General features: G+C 39.1%; 1 protein-coding gene across 1 annotated transcript in view; it reads right to left on the bottom strand.

The window, feature by feature from the left end:
* The window catches only part of WDR27 (WD repeat domain 27), a 425,210-nt gene that overhangs the window by 159,786 nt on the left and 241,739 nt on the right, over positions 1-23,685 (bottom strand). Inside the window, exon 23 of the mRNA XM_089669697.1 lies at positions 9,507-9,609. Coding sequence (XP_089525823.1) covers positions 9,507-9,609 — 103 coding nt within the window. The remainder of the gene's footprint in view (positions 1-9,506; positions 9,610-23,685) is intronic.

The raw sequence follows: 23,685 nt of genomic DNA, 5'->3' as shown, positions 1-23,685 counted from the left end.
ATTTAAATCCAAATCCCATCTAAAGTGATTATTACAACTGAAATCCCTGGATGGTAGCCCAGTAATAAGTACTAAAGCTGAACTCCAGCAAGTGAGAATATGTATTTTTTCATAAATCTAACATATCAATAAGTCTTCAGCAGTCAGCACTCAGACTGAAAGAGGAAAGGACAACTCACTAAACCAATCTGGGCTACTTTGCTTGCAATTAACATGCTTTCAGGAATCTAAAAAAAAAATAGGTTTGATATTATTAGTAAGTTGCTATATCTTCCTTTTTCAAACATAGGCTAAGACAGCTCTTGGACTAAATTGTATTAAGAGGTTTAGTCTGCAGGAAGGTCAGATATCTGTGAATGGTGCCTGGATAACAAGACTGCATGAATCACAATACAATTCCATTGGCAAATAAAACAATTTATACAAATGTTTGTGCATTTAACTGCTTACTTGAAGTTTATTTTTGGCAAAAAAACAATAAATTTTAGGGCCTGTTCACTTCTTGCGCTTTGGGATCACACGCAGAAACACTGTAATTCTGCCCGCGATCCCAAATCGTGTGGCATTCACAGCACATAGCACTGCATGCGTTTGGGTGTCATTATGCCTTAATGGCACCCCAAACACAATTTGATTCTGCAACATATGTCGTGCACAAATCACAGAAATACATGCCTTAAAGAATTGCACAAGGTTTGTCACCCAAAAAAGGAGCAGGGGCTTCTTTTTGGGTGACAAACAGAAGTAGGGCAGCCCATTCAACAGAATGGGCTGGCCCCATGCAACATCGCATGCAAATCATTTATTGAAAAATGCAACGCAGGAAAACTCGTTCCTGCTATGTGATATGTGAATGAGGCCTTAAGTTCAATTCTGTTGGTTTGAGTATGATGGACTGTCTTTTTCAACTTGACTATGTAAATCTGTGTCATTCCATGCACACTCTGACCAAACAAAATGCATACTTAAAGTGATATTAAAGGTTTTTTGTTTTTTTTTAAACAACAAACATGTCATACTTACCTGCTTTGTGCAATGGTTTTCCACAAAGCAGCCCCGACCCTCCTCTTCACAGGTCTCTTGTTGGGGCTCCTGGGTCCTCCCCCCTGACCAGTGCCCACAATAGCAAGCTCACTCCGAGCCCCACTCTATGAGTCCTTAAGACACACAGAGCAGCAGCTCACCCCCCCCCCCCCCCCCAATCTCTCCTGATTGGCACAGTTTAAAGACAACTGTTTAATAATTTTGGCAATATCTACTTGATTTGTCATTGACCTCAATGTGCCTGAATTACAATTTTTATAATGGAATTTCTATTTGACTGAAATTACAAAAAGTACCAACATTTGTTTTACTAACTTTCAAGATCAATCATCTTCACATTTAAAATACCATCTTATGCTATTGAATTTGCTCTAAAAACATAATCTGATCATCCCCTGCACATGAACATACAGTTGTCTTCTCATCTCTTTTAAAGGCTACAACAGGGTTGAAAAAAAAATTCTATCCAACTTTTCCATGGACTTGCCCCAGCCTGACTGTCTGATCCACTTTCTGCCTTTTTAGTATGTCATAATCTATAAATCACTGCTGCAAGCAAATCCTTTGTAGTTTTATCAAGTGCCTTCAAATCCTTTCGTTTTGACTCCCTGGATCATTTTACTTTAGAACACAGTGTATAAAACATTCAAAATATACAAAAATTGGGAGGCCGGGGATAGCCTGGTAGCTTGAAAAGTTTTATGTAAACTTGTTGTATTGAATTGATTTCTTATTCTTTATTATACACACAATACTTCTATAAGCAGTGTTTGACATTCATTTTAGAAAAACTATGAAACCATCTGCCCTTTCCTTCTAGCTGTCTTATAGTCATGTTTTCATTAAAAAGTATATTGTAGAGTACATTAATATAGTTAAACCTTACCTCTTCATAACTAGGAACAGATCCCCTTTGTGACCAGCGTAAATCAGATCAGGGGTTTAACATTTTTATTATATACTTTATTGTGCATGTAGTAAAGGGCTTGAGCACAATCTCTATTGACAGCAAGGAACAGAGAATATAAATCAAAGTATACCTAAAGGTAATTTTTTTCTTAGTTTTGGACAGAGTGGAAAGGGATTAGAACACTGTTTTATATTGCTGTAGGTGCCCCATTAGGGAAATTCATCCTCTCTATTCGTCCTGTTTACTGTTATCATTGAAGGTGAAATTAAAAGTAAAACCACAAATTTTGGGTTGACACTAGAACACAGGGGCGGACTGACAACTCATGGGGCCCCGGGTAATATGGAATCGTGGGGACCCTGTGTTCTTGCCCAAACTCAAAAAATCCTATGAAAAAGGTACCAGGGGCATCTCATGGGGCCCCCTACTGACCCTGGGCCTTCGGGCAGTGCCCTAGTTCCCCAATGGTCAGTCCGCCCCTGCTAGAACAGTAATAAAGGGGAAATCTTCCAATGGGGATACTAGTTCTGTAGTTCTGGTGACCCTGGTGACATCCTGGAATTCCCTCACTTTGGAAGGATTTTCTCTCACTTCCCGTTTTGGTTATGGGACAAGAAGTGAAGGAAAATCTACCCTATTGGACACAAATAGCAAAAAAAAATGACTATATCCAAAATGAAAAAAAAAAAAAGGTTTTGCCTTTAGTTAAACATTTAATTTGCAGGACAAAGTGACATTGTCATTGCAAATACCATTACACCCTTCTGACCCTCTCCCTTATGCTCACATTGTCTACACTTCCTTACTGATCCTATCTACATTGCAGCGGGCACTGAAATCATTGGTGGTGGCTACCAGGGCGAGTACAAGAGGGTTGGGGAAAAGTGAACTATTTGCAGAGACACAAAAATTTGCCCTGCATTGCCAAGGTGACAGTGTCTTTTTAAAACAATGTATCTAGGTACTGCTTTTACAGGTGAATATTGCTAAATGACAGTGATACCCGGGTGGTAATTGATGTGTTCAGTTTTCAGCCAGTTCACTGTGTTCTTAACTCCTTGGCACTGACTGTACGCAAATATGCAGCTTCTTGGCTGCTGGGTCTTGCATATTTGCGTACCCAATGTAAACAAACATGTGCAGAGAGCGAACGCCCTGCGTGGTCCTGGAACATTTTCCGGTGCCTCATGGAAAGCTTTCTGATCATGTGACCGCTATGACAGCCAATCACAGTGGTCACATGGCCCTAAACCCAGCTGCCAGGCATCACAAACCCTTTAAAGGGCCAGGAGGCCCCGGCGCTAAGGGGTTAAACTGGATCTCTAGTCAAAAAATTAAGTCCTGCTAGATCACTTCAGGTTGGCCCATTTTGCAAGTATAGCTATGTAAAATATTAAAAATAAATCCCTATACTGTTAAAAATTCTGTAGTACACTGTCTCGCTCTGCTCTGCACATGCTCAGTTGCTCTCTATTTGTTGTCGCTGCAAAAAATGTAGAGGCCAGTCTGCTGACAGCCTAAAGATCTACTGCTGCTCCGGGGCTCTAGGCTTCAGCAAAATTGGAGCCACCAGCAAGAAGATACAGGAGCAATGCTGGAGGAAATTTGCAGCACACACTAATTTAGATAGCTTAATTATTAATGTGGAATGTACAATTCTTGCTAAAGAACATTATTGTTTATCAAGTTGTTATGGGTAAAGTTCCACTTTAAACATATTGCAAATAAGAAACAGAGTAAGGACATGCACAGAATAAGTTTAGAGGGATGCTCCCAAATATGGCTCCTAGGCTTTGTTCAGCTGTGCTCTTTTTAATGTGCTCTTCTGGGTAGTCCAACTTACACTAGTTCAAAAGAATGTGCCTGCAGGGTCAAATCTGGCCAGATGCCACAATAACTTTGACGTAATGTAGTACAAATTGTATTCTTTGCTAAATGCTTGCACTTAGGGAGTTATATAGCCATTTACACTGGCCCAGGAGTTGTGGATGTCTGTTAAGTTCACTTTTGAGACAAGTTATATATTCACTCATATTTATGGGTGGAGCATGTAACATTTTCTAGCTTCTGGTGCCTCTTCCCCTATCCCCCTTCCCAAGTGACAGCAGCAAGGTTTCTTCTCCTGGCACCCACTGAAAAGAGTGTGGCTGCTCCCCCCACACAGCTGCATCATTTGTTCACAGTTTCCTGTGAATGAACAAACTACAAGTGCCATCTGCCACTACGGAAGACAGATTTGTGGTTTGAATAGGTTGCAGAGGGTGTTGATGATCGCTGTCGTAGTTCACTGACATGTCCTCTGGCTTACAAACAGAAAGCCCATACAGAGGTACTATTGGCCAAAAGCTGGAGGACATGTGTGCATGAGCCCACATTGTACACGTGATCTACTGATCGCAGGTGCAATGCTTTCCAGGCTTCTGTTGGAAAAAATAGTAAATGCACATATTTCCATAAAAATAAACTTATCCTTTAAAGGAAAAGTTCACCTTTTGAACAAAAATAATAAATGCACATTTTTGTGAAGGTAAAAAATGTGCATTTATTATTTTTGGCTGCGGGAAAGCATTGCACCAGCTATTGGCAGATGCCATGCAGGTCTCCTGCAGACCTGTCAGTCGGGATATACAGGCAAGCAGATATACTGACAGGAAGATACAATGAACTACCATGGTGCTCCACAGCACCATAGTAGTTCATTGAGAAACTACAAGCCGACAGTCGCTGAGGCATTTTTTCCTATTTTATGGGGGTGGGGTTCCCCTTACAAGTCCTAAAGGGCCTGGTATGGCTTTTATGGGGAACCCTACACACTTTAAACAAAAATGTGTTTACTATGGGGTCCCTCCTAACTTTTCCACCAGAGCTAAAGGGTCTGGTATGGTTTTTTTTGGGGGGCACACTGTTTTTTTATTTTTTTATTGTATTTTTTGTTTATATTATTTTTTTAATTATTTATTATATATTTATTTTTATTTGTTTATTTTCGGAGAGAGTATTCTCCCCTCCTTCTTATATAGTTTGGGGTGGGGACTGTGCACTATGAGAGCGCAGTGCATTGTGGGATGTTTGGCAGCCTTCGCACCATAACCCTTCAGAGTTAATCTTGACGAGTGCAGCATTGGACCGTGCTCTTAAAATTCTAATTATATGCACCTGTCACACAGGTCCGAAAAAATTGGGCCTTGGGAGTTGGTGGTGCCTGAACACTGTAACTCCTCACAGTTACTCTTGCTGGGCACAGGAATGGGCCCTGCAGTTAAAAATTGTTACCAATGAGAGAAAAATGGTACAAAATCAAAATTACATGCAGCTGCGGTGGAATGCAAAATAGTATGAGCCTGGGTGACAGAGGATGAGCAGGATGAGGATGGCTTAGTTATCCACTTCACCGCCTCTTCAGCATGTTGTGGCTCAATAACACAGCCAGGACCAGAAAAAAAGGACAAGCGTGCCCTGCCTGCAGTGGATACACCATGTCCATGACCACCACTTTTCACTGTGGACACAAAGGCCGCTTGCCCTCTCTTAGCTGCCTGTGAGCAGCTGCCTCGCCTTTCGGACATGATGGGGATGTTTTTAGGGGATTTTTATAACTTAACTTAGTTAACTATAACTACAGTAACTATGGATACTTTACATTTTTTTGGCCACAGCAGTAAAAAACCCCCAAAAATTAAATAAATGGAAAAAATTAAGAAAACCAAAAAAAAAAGGAGCCACTGCTGATGCAGAAGGAGGAACACTGCAGAAGGGGGGAACAGCAATTACACCGTAAATGGTTTTAGTGCTGCAGCCAAAAATAAATAAATAAATGAAACCACTGCTGACGCAGAAGGAAAAACACCTGCGACACAAAAGGCGAAGACTAAAGGTCCAGCAAGAGAACTTGATGCTAAAAAAAAAATTAAAAAAATTAAAAATTCACAAAGAAAAAAAATATATGGGAACAGCAGTGATGCAAAAGTGTTGTAAAAACAACACACTGACACCTCAACACTGCTCTACAACACTGCACTACACTTTCTACAATGTCTACTAACAAACCATGAACTAACCTCACCTATCTCCGCTGACACACTACACAAGGCTGCTGTGTAAGCAGCCTTATATAGCGTGGGGAGTGGACTTGTGGTCAGGTGCAATGCTTTGGCCAATTACAATGCACTGCCAGAGCACATTGCACTGTGGGGTGCGGGGGCGAATAGCTCGCAGAACGCCTCAGATGTTCATGTGTTCAATGAACAGACGAACATCTAATGTTCGAGCCGAACATACAGTATAGACCATCTCTACTGTGCGCTACCCACCCTCTGTATTCACAAAGATCACAAAAGATCACATGGTCTCTCTCTGTCAGTATTTCATGTCATTAGAAACTGTAGAGAGTCTAATGTTTTCACTCAAGCAGTCTAATAGCCTAGCGGTAAGATAAGAGTATCAGCATAACACAATTATACAGCATTGCTAAGCAGTACAGGAAAGCTATACATGCAGTATGTACAAAGTTTCCCCATGTACAAATATATTTACAAATTCTATAAAGAAACAAGGTATTTAAATTTTTAACAACTTATAATATTTTAATCATCTAAGGCCCCATTCACACTATGGCATTTTGAATTGCAGGCAGAATTGTGGCGATTCTGCCTGCAATTTCAAAATGCTTTGCTAATATAACAAATTGCACAACACCATGTTCAGGTGCCATTCATTTTAATGACACTTTAAAATGTGGTGCGGTTCTGCTGCGATTGTTGTGGGATAAATCGTGGCAAACCACACTGTGTGAAGCGTGTTGCCTAAAAGAAGTTCAGCAGCTTCTTTTGGGCGGCATGCTTCTGTGATGTGCTTTGCCACAATTTATCAGGTGCCAATTGCAGCTGAACTGCGTTTTTAGGTTCCATTAAAATTAATGGCACCTGAGCACGTTGTTGTGCAATTTGTTATTTTAGCAAAGCATTTTGAAATCATGGGCAGAATCGCAGCTGTTCTACCTGCAATTCAAACGCCATATTGTTAATGGGACCTAACAATTTCCCACTCTTATTTGCTCCTTGCTTTTGTTAAATATACAACTGAAAGCATTTTGCTGTATCTATTCAATATCTGTTTATCTTGGCAGAAATCGAGTACTATCCTGTACACTCTGAGGTCTTATCTCAAGCAATGCTATCAGGAAGTATATTAGAATTATGGAACACCCCCCATATGTTAATAATTAAAGGAGGGTGTTCTGTAGTCCTGTCCTAGGGCAACAGTGAGTGAGTGTTGTCACCCTAGTATAGGAACTGTGTTTAAATATTTACTGCAGGTGAACTATTTACTGCAATTTAAAACATGCAGCAGGTTACACCTGCAGTGAAACCTTGGTGAATGTCACTGTTTTAGAAAATACACTGCTCAAAAAAATTAAAGGAACACTTTTTAATCAGAGTATAGCATCAAGTCAATTAAACTCCTGGGATATTGATCTGGTCAGTTAAGTAGCAGAGTGGGTTGTTAATCAGTTTCAGCTGCTTTGGTGTTAATGAAATTAACAACAGGTGGACTAGTTGGGCAACAATGAGACGACCCCCAAAACAGTTATGGTTTTATAGGTGGAGGTCACTGACATTCTTTCCCCCTACTCCTCTTTTCTGACTGTTTTTCACTAGTTTTGCATTTGGCTATGGTCAGTGTCACTACTGGTAGCATGAGGTGATACCTGGACCCCACAGAGGTTGCACAGGCAGTCCAACACCTCCAGGATGGCACATCAATACGTGCCATTGCCAGAAGGTTTGCTGTGTCTACCATCAGTCTCAAGAGCATGGAGGAGATTCCAGGAGACAGGCAGTTACTCTTGGAAAGCTGGACAGGCCATAGAAGGTCCTTAACCCATCAGCAGGACAGGTATCTGCTCCTTTGTGCAAGGAGGAACAGGATGAGCACTGCCAGAGCCCTACAAAATGACCTCCAGCAGGACACTGGTGTGAATGTCTCTGACCAAACAATCAAAACAGACTTCATGAGGGTGGCCTGAGGGCCCGACATCCTTTAATGGGCCCTGTGCTCACTGTTCGACACCATAGAGTTTGATTGGCATTTGCCATTGAACACCAGAATTGACAGGTCTGCCATTGGTGCCCTGTGCTGTTCACAGATGAGAGCAGGTTCACCCTGATGTGACAGACATGAAAAGGTCTGGAAAAGCCATGGAGAAAGTTATGCTGCCTGTAACATCGTTCAGCATGACCGTTTTGGTGGTGGGTCAGTGATGGTCTGGGGAGGCATATCCATGGAGGGATGCACAGACCTTTACAGGTTAGACAATGGCACCCTGACTGCCATTAGGTATCGGGATGAAATCCTTGGACCCATTGTCAGATCCTACGCTGGTGCAGTGGATCCTGGGTTCCTCCTTGTGCACGACAATGCCCAGCCTCATGTGGTGAGAGTATGCAGGCAGTTCTTGAAGGATGAAGGAATTGACACCAATGAATGGCCTACACGCTCGCCTGACCTAAATCCTGTAGAACATCTCTGGGATATCATGTTTTGGTCCATCTAAAACCGCCAGTTTGCACCTCAGACTGTCCAGGAGCTCAGTAATGCTCTGGTCCAGATCTGGGAGGAAATACCCCAGGACACCATCCGTCATCTCATTAGGAGCATGCTCCGACATTGTCAGGCATGCATACAAGCACTTGGGGGCCATAAAAACTACTGAGTACCATTTTGAGTTGCTGCAATGACATTTCAGCAAAATGGACTAGCCTGCTGCATCATTTTTTCACTTTGCTTTTCGGGGTGTCTTTGAATTCAGCCCACTGTATGTTGACAATTTTCATTTCCATCAAACGATGGGGCATCTTTACGTTTCTAACACATTACCCAGTACATATCAGTATAGATATCCAGCATGATATTTTTCCCCATTGAGATCTGATGTTTTTTAAAAGTGTTCCTTTAATTTTTTTGAGCAGTGTATATACCCCTAAGGACCCCTAAGTAAATTGAATATATTGTATTTTTGTTCTTGGATTTTGGTTTTATCCACTGTATATTTCAAAAAGGCGATTAAAACATAAAAACAAAAAAAAGAAAAGCAGAGCTAAACAATTGTCATCACAAAATTCAGTTCCAGATCTATTAAGCTTAGTATGTCCTCCTTTAGTACAAAGCATTGAACGCAATCAATGTGGACTCCAGTATAAAGAGCCAATTTACCTCAAAGAAATAAAGGTATATTTTATATCTAAAGAGAGTATAATGCTCAACATCCAAAGGTAAATGTATCATCAAGCTGCAACACCTCTCTATACACTCCACACCCACCAAAAAAAACAAAATTACAATTAGAAAGAACAATTCATCATCTTCATGAACAAATCACCAGTTTGACAGAAACATACTTGGATAATGCTGATTAGCTGTCATCTATCAATTTGATAGCCACAAAAGGTATTTTTGAACTACTGCTTGGAAACCATTACTATACAAAAATGTTATTGATATAAAACAGAAAAAAAAACAAAAATGCTTAAAAGAAAGCTTAGAAATGTCTTACACATCTGTCTTCAGATCCACATGCAATAAATCTCCCACAAGGACTGATGGCAACACCACAGGGAAGGTACCGGTTCACATGACCTTCAAAACGACGAACACACCTGATAAGCAAAGCAATATAGAACATAATTTTGATATGAGCAAAATAAAATGTTATACACAGAAACTAAGAGCAGAGAAGAGAAAAGGAAGAAAGGGAATGGATTTAGCAACTTGAAAGGCAACATCCATTTTTTTTATATAATCAGTAAAACCAGATGGAATCACACAATTCAAATATAAGTAATGAGGTTAGCTGAGGAAAATGTAAAATACTTGAAAAGGTAAGCAAGATTTTTTAAAATGTAATAATTATGTCACCCATACACGTCTTTGCTAAAGCTAAACCCACAATAAAAAGGGACACATAACTATATGACTATGAATGTTAAAAGATTTAAAACCTCAAAAAATTTTGTATGAATCCTCCATGAAAACATTGTAGTTTTTTCCTATACTATATATTGCACAATGTGTATGTACCATTTGTATGTCAATCTTTATTGACATATTATCATAAACCCATTTTTTCCAAAATATTTAATATGTAATTTCTGGTATTTTTGACATAATTGCATTGCTTTAGTTTGATCATATGAGTATTATAAAAACACAGTCAAAATTATATAATGTCATAAATTATAATGAATAGTGACATATCTTGTCCGATTCTAAGCTTACAGTTTACGAATGGTAATGTAACTTGACAGTCTACGCAATATGTTTAATCATCCCACAATGTGAATATTTTATTTTATGGGGATGGTTTAATTCTGTAAAGTAGAAGGGTTTTGTGAAATCCTGGTATCCATGCATTTTGAAAGATGTGATCCATGCTTTGCAAATTACTAGTTTAGTCTTACACATCATTATGCAGTATATAATGGAATCAGCAGATGCTAAAGAAAATGGAACTGTTTGTTTTAACATACCAGCTACCGCAGCTGCAATCCTTTGTGATTGTTAATATAGCACTAATTAGTTAGTAAAACAACCACATATACATGACATCAAACTTCTCTGAACAGCATGCATTAAAAATGTGTTTTAACACATTTTTGGTAACAATTTGCTAGGTTATTGAAGGAGATCAAATTGTCCTATTGGATAATTCTCACAAAGATTAAGTGAAAAAATTGCAAAATGATAATGTGAGCCTTAATCTCAATTCTGTCTTCCCATCCTATTTTATCTGCCTTGTGGGTTAATATGTCATATATTTCACATGTGTCTAGTTGGGCTTTAAGCAATCAATATGGCTTTACAAATACTTAAAGTGGTTCTAAAGCCTTAGGGTTTTTAACCGTAATGCATTCGATGTATTCATGTAAAACAACCTTCTGTGATGCATGTGTACCCCTAGCACCCCCTTATACTTTGCTGAACTCAATCCAGTGATGTACATAAGAGCAGCAGCTCTTCCAGCTCTGTCCCTCCTCACTGAACAGATTGATAGAAGCGGGAGCCATTGGCTCCCAGTGTTGTCAATCAAATTCGGTGACAAGAGAGCGTGATGTGTGACCAAGTTGCACTGTCTATGTCAATGGACGCAGAAAAGGCAGCTCAGGAGCAAGCCCGTACCAATGCCCCATAGGAAGCAGCTTCCTATGGCGGCACTTGCCAAAGAGGAGGAGCCAGGAGCACTGGCGGGAGAACTGAGAAGAAGAGGATCAGGGCTGCTCCATGCAAACCTATTACACAGAGCAGGTAAGTATAACATGTTTGTTATTTTAAAGGAAAAAAAAGCTTTAATGTTACTTTAACTGTCCAAATTTATGTATTATGTATTGACACTATTTTTGAATCAGCAAGCCCAAAAACTCAGTATGGTAACTCCTAGCAATTAATTCAGTTCACAGGAGGGGCCTGATTTAGTAATGTATCAAGTGAAATTGCCCTGATTTCATAAAGTAAGGTGAATTCACCTCAAACATCCAGGCTTGTGAATAATCAGAATGGTTTGTTCAATAATTTCTGCACATAATTGGATGCTTGTAGTGACCACAAGGTCCATCGTTGGTACACCTTACCTCCTTTTCCCACTTTTCTCACATTAGTAAACCAAGCCCCTGATAGATTCACTATTTCTTACAGAAAGTGTTTCTAAATTCACTACTGATAACATTACAACAATACTTAATTGTTAATTGCCTAAAATAGAAAACTGATCATGCTATGTAATGTGCATCTCTTCAAAGGAAAACACTACTTAAGATATAAGTGAGTAGCAGTGATTATTTAAAGTGGAAGAAATGCTGAAAGTAGAACTACAGGCAAAATGTTTTTTTTTTCATTTTAGCTAGAGTAAGGGAAGGTTATAACCCCTGTCAGTTTATTTTTTGCAATCTGTGTCCCATTTGGGAAATTTCCCTTCACTTTCTGTCCCATAACCAAAAGAAAGGGAGAGATAATCCCTGCAAATAAATGGAATTCTTTGGGGATCCCCAGGTCAACAGAACTAGTGTCCCCATTGGAAAATCTCCTATTACTTATCTGGGGACAACCCAAAATTGGGGGTTTTCTTTACTTTCACTTCCAATGATAATGGTAAACAGGACAAATAGAGAGGGTGAATCTCCCTAATGGGGGCACCGACTACATTAAAATCCTAATAGGTGTTCTAATCCATATCCACTCTGTCCAAAACTAAAAAAAGTTTTGCCTTTAGTTATACTTTAACAATATTCTGGAAAATGTTCCCTTTCCCCTCCTCTTACCTATCCAACCTAACTGGTATAAAAAAGATTTGTGTACTTACCTATTTTTAGGATGCTCCAGTCCATTCATGTGATCCTGCAGCTTCAGCTCCCCTGTGACAGTGAGTGGCTGCTGTAGGGTCAAGGAGGGAATGCCAACAAAGGACGCCTATGGGTGATGTCACAGCTCTTGAAATTCACAGCCATTGTCGAGCGCTCCCCTACAGAGAACTACAGGATCACATGACCAGACTAGAGCAGACTGAAAACACAGATCTTGTTTATACAGGTTAGGCAATATTGGTAGGGAGAAGAGAGAGGAAATGTTTTAAGAATAGTTATAGTTTGTCTTTTTTCCACTATAAATCTTTGCCAATACATTTGTCTTGTTATTTACAGTGGCTTGGCAGTTAATTCCATTTCTATTTAAAGCAGAAGTCTAGGTAGACAGCTAAACTCGCAGATAAGCTACACGCATGGTATGTTAAATATTTAACCATCTAATGAATTTGCAACTCTGTTAATCCATTCTTGTAGTTCACACATTCCTGCCACACTGTCCAGCCAGGAGGAGCACTCTGCTATTTTTTTTTTTTTGAGTATTACAAGTTCCTGAGCTAATTCCCTTCCCACTAAAGGGCACTAGAAACTGTACAGTTTTATATAGAGTAGTCATCATTGGCAGGTAAAGTGACATGAAGGCTTGTGGGAGGAACCACTGAACACAGCGAGGCATCCAGGAGATTGACACTCCTAAAAGTGTTGGCTTTCTCAGCAGACTTCAGCTGAGGATTTCTCTTGAAAGGAGCAGTATTCCAGTGGAGCAGGTAGGGAGAAAGGTAAGTACTCTCTCTCTTACTTAACAGGTATACCTGTTTTGGTGTTTTTCAATGACAGTAGTCACTTTCACATATACACCTCAACTGTGAATTTAACTGTTAGGATGGAGTTCCAAAAAAAATGATGACACAAGTAAGAGGCCCCAGTACTGACCTTTAGTAACTTTGGATCTCATGCTCTCTTTTAAACCAAGCTAACCCAACATGACAACATACTGTATAGCAAAAGATTTTGTTCTGTCTTATCTCTAGTCCAATCCTAGTTTTAAGACCATTGCTATGTACGTGTGTGTGTGTGTGGTTTTTTTTTCCCTCAGAGATTGTTTCTTTTAACATTCTGTTAAAATTTTGTGAAGTAGTACTGCTTGAACCTTGAAGAAGGGGACATACCCCGAAAGCGTGTCCTGAAAATTGTATGTTAGTGCAAATAAAAAATGTATCACGGACAGTACTCAATTGTTTCTTTAAAAAAAGACAGGTATTTATGTCCTGCAATGATTGGTATCAAAAAGAGAACTTTCAAAGACTCAGTCCACTCACCAAGGCAAAATTTCAATGCACATTCCAGACCAAAACAATAATTTTCAAGAGCACTGGCTATTTGTTGAGTAGACCTATCCATTGTCACAGTTAGGAAAATATTGTTTCAGTCCCAACCCCCTGCTGGACTGGTTCTCTCAAAGAAAATCGGGTGAACGATCATCCGGGTTTCCTTGATGTTTCACAGCAAGTCTAACCAGAGAATGCTACTACTTGTACAAAATTCTCAAACGACAAAAGGCTTTTTTTTTTGTTTGATGTAGAAACGTTGTAGCCTAGATTAATTTTCGTTTATTGTTTCTGATCATGCACAGTCTTTCGAAGCCAATTTGTCTCATACGAAAACAGTACACATTAAACAAAAATCGTTAGTTCTGTTCACGTACAAGAAACATTTTGGAGTTTGGAAAACTCAAAAATGGAAAAATGAATGTGGAAAGACTGAATTGGATATCGAAAGTTGTGTACCCAATATACAAAAACTGAATCATTTGTTCTTTCCTTGTATGGAATTTTTCTTCTGATTTTCTCATAGTGTGTACACCACTTCAGTCTCTAGGTCAGACTTTCTGTCTGCATGATTGGAGACTAATATAAGCCATACACTAGTAGAATTTTTAACAAGCATATGACAAATTTGTATGCAAATTCTCAGTTCATTTGATGACTTGACAAATGTCTCTCAAAAGAGCTTTAAAAAGTTTTTGCTTTTAGTATTCGATTTTGGAATGAATTGACTTTCCTAAATGAAAACCCCATATACTGTTAGAAATTTGTACATGAGAAAAACAATTTCATCTTGTTCCTTTTTATTTTTCTTGTCACTGTGGTTTAAAACAAATGTTGATTTGACCCCACTAATAATTAGAAAATCGAACAAACATTTCTAAAATGAAAAATGTTTAACAAAATTCTACTATTGTATGGCCAGCTTAAATCGCGTTTAACTCATACTCTCAATCCATTCACACTCACACTAATCCTGTCTGAACAGTTCTCTATAGATCAGATCAGCCAACAATCTGATGTAGTCTTCTGTTCATTCCAAGCACAGACCCAGACATACATTTCCATTGTATCCTCCTTAAGGTGGAAGTAAACCCAATTTTGTATCTTTTACCTACAGGCAAGCTTATAATAAAGCTTACCTGTAGGTAAAATTAATTTCTCCTAAACATGCACCGTTTAGGAGATATTCGCTCTTTTTACAGCTGGCGCATGTGCTCTGAAGGAACGGCATAAGTGTGCTGTTCCTTCAGATCGCTGTGCCGTGTCCCGAGGCTCCCATGCACATGAGTGACATCATCGTGGCTCGGCCAGTCAGATGACCAAAGTTCACGAACCCGGAAGGAAGACCGGTGAAGATGGAAGCCCTGTAAGCAATGACAGTGCGCCACTGGAGGGCTTCATTTTAAGGTAAGACTTTCATAATTTGCTAGTATGCGATGCATACTAGCACATTATGCCATTACCTTGCAAGGGATTTTTTTTTTTTATCTGTGGTTTACTACTGCTTTAAACACTTTCTCAGGAGCAATGGCTCACACAGGACCCCTGATAGATCAGTGAGCTGCCTCTTTTATCTATTGGCTAACCCCACCTGTCCTTCATAAGATACATCCATTGGACTCTCTGTTCTAAACTATCAGGCACTCTTTGTCTTCCAAAATGGCGTGCCTAGTGTCCTTTATCACATTTTCACTATGACATCCAGCGCTTTTAATACATTTCCTTGAATTTGAATGGAAAAAATTAGATAATATTAAATACATTTAAATGCATTCTTATAATCCCTATCTGTTCAAGAGCTATCTTTGTAGTGAATGTTTACAATTTAATAATGTCCAGAAATATGATCTTTAGGGAAGGAATGTATTAAGTCTTACAGTAAAGAATTCATTAAACAATAAATCAGAAACAATCTAGACACATCAATATATATCACACGTAATGTGGTCTGCAAGTCACACATGACTCAGCCAGGTTATTACATAAGCAATCATTAAATAGATCATGCTATAAAAACGAAAATATCCTTATATGTACTCTTATATGCTATGAATAAAATGTTGCAACTCCCCCATTTTTTGGAATCCCAATTAGGGTTAGGAAATTTAGTCTTTGAAAAAAGCCATTCCAAAAATAAAAACTGGCAAATGATGAACAGCATTCATAGTATTTTAAATCTTATATTTTCTGCTTACATAAGTTCACATGAAAACTATTAGTGGTCAGTAGAAGCAACTCAATTCCTATTCATCTGGGAAGTGATGACAAGTAAGACTTAAAGTAAAAGTATCACTACCAGAGAATGTTTACTTTGTAACAGTACAACAAATGAGAACATTCTTTCAGTAGTTATTATGTAAAAAGATACTAACTGCTTTAATTACTATTATAAGCCAGACATTTAATCTACTTTTTCCTTAGACACTGAACGGCTGGTTAGTAAAACTAATGTTTCCCTGGTACAACAAGGCTCATACTTATGAATTTAAAATTAGATCTCTTTGCCAATAATATTTTAGAAACCCTTAGAAAATCTATGGACTCCCTCATTTTAATTCCTTTATGGAACAAATGCAATACTAAGATCAGATAACATAAAGTGTAACTATGGCCAAAAAAAAAATGGCATATACAGTATGATACAGTCTGTTACTAGCATTAACATAGTGTTGCTTTTCTGAGTCCCCCCGTAACATTGTTTTACTTGGTCATCCAATCAATAAATCTATTGTTTTTCAATTACCCTTTAGGCTAGGTCCACACTATTGCGGGTGATTGCGGGTGAGGAATTGCAGCTCTTACCAAACCTACATCCACCCACAGCCAAAACGGGCTGCTCTTTAAAAATGTGTGGTGCTGCCATTTGTTCTTAATGGCACCTCTAATACATCTAAAAATTTACTATGTATGCGGGTGCAGGAACCGCAGGGAGATCACATGGTGCAAAAGCATCATGTGATTTCCAAGCCGCTGCATTTTCAAAATGCGGCAGGAACCTTTTTCCTGCATGAAATGCAAGCACAGCAGCCTATTCAAATGAATGGGCTGCCATACCCGTGCAAACATAGCCTGCAAGCCTGCAATAGTGTGAACCTAACCTAACAGACTAAGCCATCTAGAAAAGGTGGGATACAAAGGTCTAAATCTACTAGTCAAATCTACTATGCAGCTAAAAGGGGTAGTAGCAGAGGGGTGGTAAAACTGCAGTTCAACAGCAAGGTTTTACCACCCTCCAACTGCACATGTGAACAAGCCCTAATAGTGCAGCCAGTCACAATTCTCCATTCACCACCACACCAGCCACAGTGTTGCCAGCCTCGTGTAACCTATTCCTGATTGCCACCAGCCCAGTGCAGCAAGCAACAGTTTTCCTGATCACTACCACATCAATCCCAGTGTCACCGGACCAGTGTATGCCAGCAACAGTGCTCCTTATCACCATTCTACCATTTGCAGTGTCGCCACACTAGTGTAAGCCAGCAACAACGTCCCTGATTGTTGCCACATCAGTGCCACCAGACCAGAATAAGTCAGCAGCAGTGTTTCTGGTCTCCAGTGTAATCAGACCAGTGTAAGCCAGGAACAATGTTCCTGATCCCACCACACCAGTGCAGTGTTGCTTCTACCTGTTGCTTGTACTAACCATGGCCTATATATTGACCACGTTTCTGTCTGCTGCCTTGATCAAGTCCTTTGCCATTCTGCTGATCATGTCTCTGCCTGCTGCTTAAACTCATCCAACTGACTATGTTACTTTGAGACAGCAGTCCCAGCCATCGCCTGTGGACAACTCCACTCCTAGAACCACGGAATTCCTCTGCTCTTCCTTCAGTCTCCTGTACTTCCTGGCCAACAAACACTGCATTCCTGGGGGAAGACACATACCAGTAAGCCAGACTTACTTGGCTTATAGGAATAGAGACTGTAATACATGATGCTACACTAAGCTATATTCCCTGATCAGCCGTACCGAGGTAACCATTACAGTGCATTGGATTTGACACAATAGAAAGCCTGAAGGTGCTCCTTGGATTTTGGTCCTCTCTATGTGCCTAGGCTGTGAAAAAGTCTCACATATGGTATTGCCATACTTGTGAGAAGTCAGAGAATGTGTTTTGGGGAGTAATTCTAAGTATACCAGTGCTATGTGTAAGCATTATCTTATTAATTGAAAACTTTGTGTAACAAATTAAAATGTAGTTTCCACTGCCCTGATGTTCCAGGGCCTCCATAAATGTGATAGGTAGTCAGGAATTTAGATGCATAATTTCTGCACGTTAAAAGCCTGAAGTAGCTCCTTGGATTTTGGGCCTGTCTGTGTGGCTAGGCTGGGAAAAAGTCTCACACAAGTGGTATCCCCATACATACCCCCACACAGTTAGCTGTGAGTGAATGCTTACAAGAACCATCAACCATTGCATCTCACGGCTTGTAGTCCATTGATTCTTCCTGCAATTCAGTAACTGCCTGCCCATGAGGTATGGACAGATAACTTATTGAATGACTGCTGGATCCAGACATGGCACCTGCGATCTGCCTTACAGACTGCTGAGTAAAAAAATAATAAATGCACATTTTTTACCTGCAAAAAAAATGTGCATTTATTATTTTTTGTAAAAGGTGAACCTATCCTTTAATCAAACATAGCAATGTTTTCTGCAGTGTTTTTCTTTACATCCTGCCTACTATTGCATGCTCAGTGTATGCTACATTCTAGGTATGCCTCTGATAATAAATCTTACAATTGCCAATTGCTGGTAACATGTGCAGCATCATGGCAACTTCAGACCCAGATACAGCTAAGATGGCAACTGTCTTCAACTGCAACACGATAGAAAGGCTTAGTTAACCTCCCTAGCGTTATGATTATTTCAGATTTTTGGTGCTGAAAGCGGTACCATCATTTTGCATGGAAATATGTAGTTTTTTTATTGTAGGCTGTAATATTTAGGAATAACTCACTGAAATCTGTCCGAACAAGAGTCTATTAAACATCCCGGGTATGATAAAATTTGAAACAAAAAATCATAAATTATAATTTAATAAATAATCATAAAAAATAATAATATAATAATAATACATTTAATTCAATAATATAATCAAACCAAAAACACTGAAATTTGAAATATAGCGCCAAGTTCGCACATTGCTGAGCAAAGTCGCAAAATTGTTTTCAGTGTCTGATGACGAATTTCTCCACGAATCATTATCACTCAATTCTGCAAGTGGTTCTAATTTACTATCGCTGTTCTCTAGCTGGTCTAAACCCGCTTTTGACCTAAAGGGATGCTTTTTGGACGCCATGGACTTTTCTAAGTTTCCAGGCAGAAAGAACATTCAAAATGCAGATGGGACAGGACAGAGCACTAGGGACAAAATGTATGTGAAATGGGTTGAAACAGCAATGTTTTACTATGTAAAATCGTTTTGAAAAAAATGACATTTTTTAAAAATTCGTCGGCGCCCGTACGTCCTGACGTCACAGGGACCGGAACACAGAAGCCGGATGCCGGCATCAGCCGGAGGAGATGGCTGGGGACGCTGCAGGGGACACATCGCGGGAGCGAAGGACAAGGTAAGTGCTGCAGGGACTCCCTATGCAGCGCCGCATGGTAAGCCCGAGTGTAGCTCGGGGTTACCGCTTTTGGTACAGACATTTTACCCCGAGCTACACTCGGGAATAACGTTAGGGAGGTTAATACGTATGTACTTTTTTATGGAAAGCTTTCTTTTGATGATATTGCTAAATATATAGCAAAATATATTTTATTTTCTATCCAAGAAGTCTGTGTACACAAAAACAATGTTTTAAAAAAACTAACATTATTGTAGACAATTCCCCACTTTTAATGGCATTAAAATTAGGATTCTATTTTAAAGCATTACAAGATTTATAAATTAAGTAAAGGTGTTATCAATTCTCAACACATTATTATTATTATTCAGGATTTATATAGCGCCAATAGTTTACTCAGCACTTTACAATATAAAGGGAGTCAATACAGCAACAATACAGTTCAATATAAGAGGGATAGAAGGTCCCTGCTCCTTGGAGCCTACAATCTAGGAGGGAGGGGCTAGTGGTACAAAAGGTAGTAACTTTGGAGGATGGACTAGTAGGAGGAGTAGAAGATTCCATTATTAGCTGAGGACAGGATAGGCTTCCCTGAAGAGATAGGTTTTCAGAGATCGCCTAAAAGTGAGCAGAGTAGGCGATAGTCTGATAAATTGGGGTAGAGAGTTCCAGAGGATGGGGGCAGCTCTGGAGAAGTCCTGGAGATGAGCATGGGAAGAGGAGACAAGGGAGCTAGAGAGCAGGAATTCGTGCGAGGAGCAGAGAGTACGGTTTGGGTGATATCTGGATATTTTTTAATACAAAAAATAATTAACAAACAAAATTAATGGAAAAACAAAACATTTAAATATTAATAGTTAAAAAATAAATAATACAAAAATCTAATGTCAGCAGCAAAATAATAGCTAAGGGGAAAAATGGAAGGAGTTGATTCGGCAGAGTAGAGGTAATATGGTGACCAAAATGGTCAAAAGATGTATGGATATCTTCGTTCTGTACATAATTTTGTTTTTAGCTAATAGATGACCAATACAGTTGTGCTCAAAAGTTTGTATACCTGTGGAGAATTGGTAATAGTATGTGTCATTTTCAAAGAAAACATGAGTGAGCAGGCAAAACATATTTGTTTTATTTCTTGAGGATTCATATTCAACTGTAGGTCATTACAGAATGGCACAATCATAAAACAAATCAAGGCAACAAGTAAACAAATAAAATGACCACTGTTCAAAAGTCTGCATACCCTTAGTTCTTAACATTTGTGTATTGCCTCCTTTAGCATCAGAGACAGCATGCAGTCTTTTGTAATAGTTGAGGCCCCGAATTCTTGCAGGTGGTATAGCTGCCCATTCGTTTTGGCAAAATGCCTCCAGGTCAGCAAAATCTTTGCTTAGATTTCATGAACTGCAAATTTGAGATCTCCCCAGAGTGACTTGATGATAAAAAAGATAGGGAATGTGATGGCCACTCCAGTACCTTCACCTTTTTCTTCTGTAACCACTGGAGGGTCAACATAGCCTTGTGCTTAGGGTCATTGGTGTGCTGGAAAGTCTGCGTTCATCTTGCCATCAATTTTCACAAGATTTCCCGTGCCTTTAGAGCTCAAACACCCTCAAAACATCAGTGAGCCACCAGTATGTTTTATAGTGGAGATGGTGTTCTTGATACTATAGACATTGTTGACAGCTCTCCAAACATAGCCCTTTTGGTTGTGACCATACAGCACTAGTTTGGTCTCATGACTCCAGATTACAGTGTGCATAAAGCTGCGAGGCATGTCAAGGTGTTGTTGGGCATATTGTAACAGGGCTTTTTTTGTGGCATTTGCTCTCATTTTTTCTCATTTTGTCTCTCATAGTTGAGGTCTACCTATGATGCCAATTACAGGCCTCTCTCATCTTTTTAAGTGGGAGAACTTGCACAATTGGTGGCTGTCTAAATACTTTTTTGCCCCACTGTACGTCAGAGCTAACACACTCATTAACTATTTATACACAGATACTAAATTAAATTTAAAGAGCCACAGATGTGGGAAATTAACCTTTAACTGCCATTTTAACCCGTGTGTGCCATCTTGTGTGTCTATACCAAGGCCAAACATTCCAGTGTGTATAAGCTTTTGATCATGGCCATTTGGGTGATTTCTGTTATCATTATGATTTAAAAAGGAGCCAAACAACTATGTGATAATAAATGGCTTCATATGATCAATATCCTTAAATAAAAGACAGTTTTGGCATGAGCAGTCATATTTTCAACGTCAATGCCAAAATGTCACGATTTCTGCAAGGGTATGCAAACTTTTGAATGCAACTGTATAATGAATTTTAGCACTAATCAACAGTAATTAAATGTGTACAACATACTAATGAGAATGCATCAAGTATTTTCCAATCTACTTCTCCAGTTCTTCAGTTCTAAAAAAAAAAAAATACTCTCATCTACTGATGCATGATTTAGAAGATATTTTCCTGTTACTTCCAAACCACAGGTTCATAAATCTGAGTAAAATAGTACCTCTGCTTCCATTATTATTTGCGTGCCACCCAAGAACAGACTGTTTACAAAATTTTTTTGCATTCCTTGATCATAACTCTTATGTTAGAGAATACCACATGACACTAAATCTGATAACAATTTTGTATAATATTCTTATTGCTGCTTTTGATTTCTAACATGAACTAAATCTAATAAATTCATATTGCAAAAGAGCATTATTTTTGTATCTAATTGTTCCCAGGGACGGTTTCTAAACTTTTCCTTATAAATAACAGGTATATATTATATTAAGAAATGTATTTTTCCAATCTGCAGAGATCATACAGTAATTATAATATTACTGCTGAACTTTCAGATAAAAGAGTCCTGCTATTTCTAGACATTGGGATATAAATACGTTTAGAATGATGTTGTTCATATTTATTCCTGTACTCTAAGCCCTTGGGGTATTTTGCCACAAAGAGTCAATCCATTAAAACATTTGGCTTTATTCTTTATTTGACTCTTTATTCTGCCTAGAATTCTTTAGTTTGACATAGAATTAAAGGGCATGTGCACTTACAGTGCATACACACTGCAATGTCAATTCATTACAATGGGTTGGGCCTGACAGTAAGAATTTTCTCATATAGGCTGTGTGGCGTCTAGTGAGTATGCGGCTTGTCAGAGATGCTGGGATAAAGCATTGGGGCCCAATAAGTGTCAGCACATTAAAAGTGCACTTACCCTCTATAGTGATTCAGTCATGAGAAAAGTATAGTGGCTGCAATTGCTGGTCCTCATTTGAAAAAGTGAGTTGCCTGGCAATGCCTGATTTCAGTGCTTTTCAATCACAGAGCCAAAACAAGCATGTTGTAAATGTGTGTCATGACAGTGTCAAAATGTTCTGGGTCAGAGACTCACAAAGTTTTCAAGGCAGAAAAACAGCATAACAGCCAGGGAACTAACATTCTCAGTGGAAAGGTCAGCAATGGAAGTACCCTATGCTTTACTGACAGTCACTTTAATTCCTTCCGAGACTGCAGAATAGGGGACAGACTATGAATTCCTCATAGACTTCTAGTTTTTGACAGTTAGTACACTGTGGTACATAAAGGGTGGGAATATGCCGAGACTGGTAGTACTTGTGTATCTATTCATTTGCATCACTCATATCCACAGTAAAAATTACTAGATTCTTCCTTTAATGTGTATTACCACTTTGCAGCAACACTAGAATAATATCTAGTTTATATTTGCTACATATACTCATTCGCATAGCATGAATTAAAAAAAATAAATAAATCGTGGTTAGAACTTTTTTCTAGTAGCTCAAGGTTAGTCGGTTCGAATCCCAACCATGGCACTACCTGCCTGGAGTTTGTATGTTCTCCCTGTGCTTGCGTGGGTTTCCTCCCAAACTCCAAAGACATGTTGGTAGGTTCATTTGCTCCTGTCTAAATGTATGTGTACAGTATGTATATGTATGCATGTAAGCTCCTTGAGGGCAGCGACTGATGTGAATGTAGACTGATGTGAATGTACAATATACAGTCATGGCCAAAAATATTGGCACCCCTTCTTTTCTGTCAGATAATGCAACACTTCCCCCAGAAAATTGTTGCAAATACAATGTTTAGGTATTCTCATGTTTATTTCTTTTGTTTATATTGGAATGACACAAAAAAGTGGAGAAACAAATCTGGCACATTCCAAGCAAAACCCCAAAAATGGACTGGACAAAATTACTGGCACCTTCAATTTAATATTTGGTAGTACACCCCTTGGAAATAGAACTGAAATCAATCGCTTCCTGTACACCTCTCTACTGGAATTTTGGACCGCTCTTCTTTCGCCAATTGCTCCAGGGCTCTCAGATTGGAAGGGTTCCTTTTCCCAACTGCTGTTCTGAGATCTCTCCACAGGTGTTCTATGGAAGTGAGATCTAAACCTTTTCTGGGTGCTTTTTGATGTGTGCTTTGGGTCATTGTCCTGCTGTAA

Source organism: Staurois parvus, unplaced genomic scaffold (assembly GCF_062004578.1).
Source record: "Staurois parvus isolate SC_StPar_1 unplaced genomic scaffold, SC_StPar_1.0 ptg000081l, whole genome shotgun sequence".
Taxonomy (NCBI): Eukaryota; Metazoa; Chordata; class Amphibia; order Anura; family Ranidae; genus Staurois; species Staurois parvus.
The sequence above is the reverse complement of the archived record's forward strand: the minus strand, read 5'-3'. Positions and strand labels throughout refer to the sequence as shown.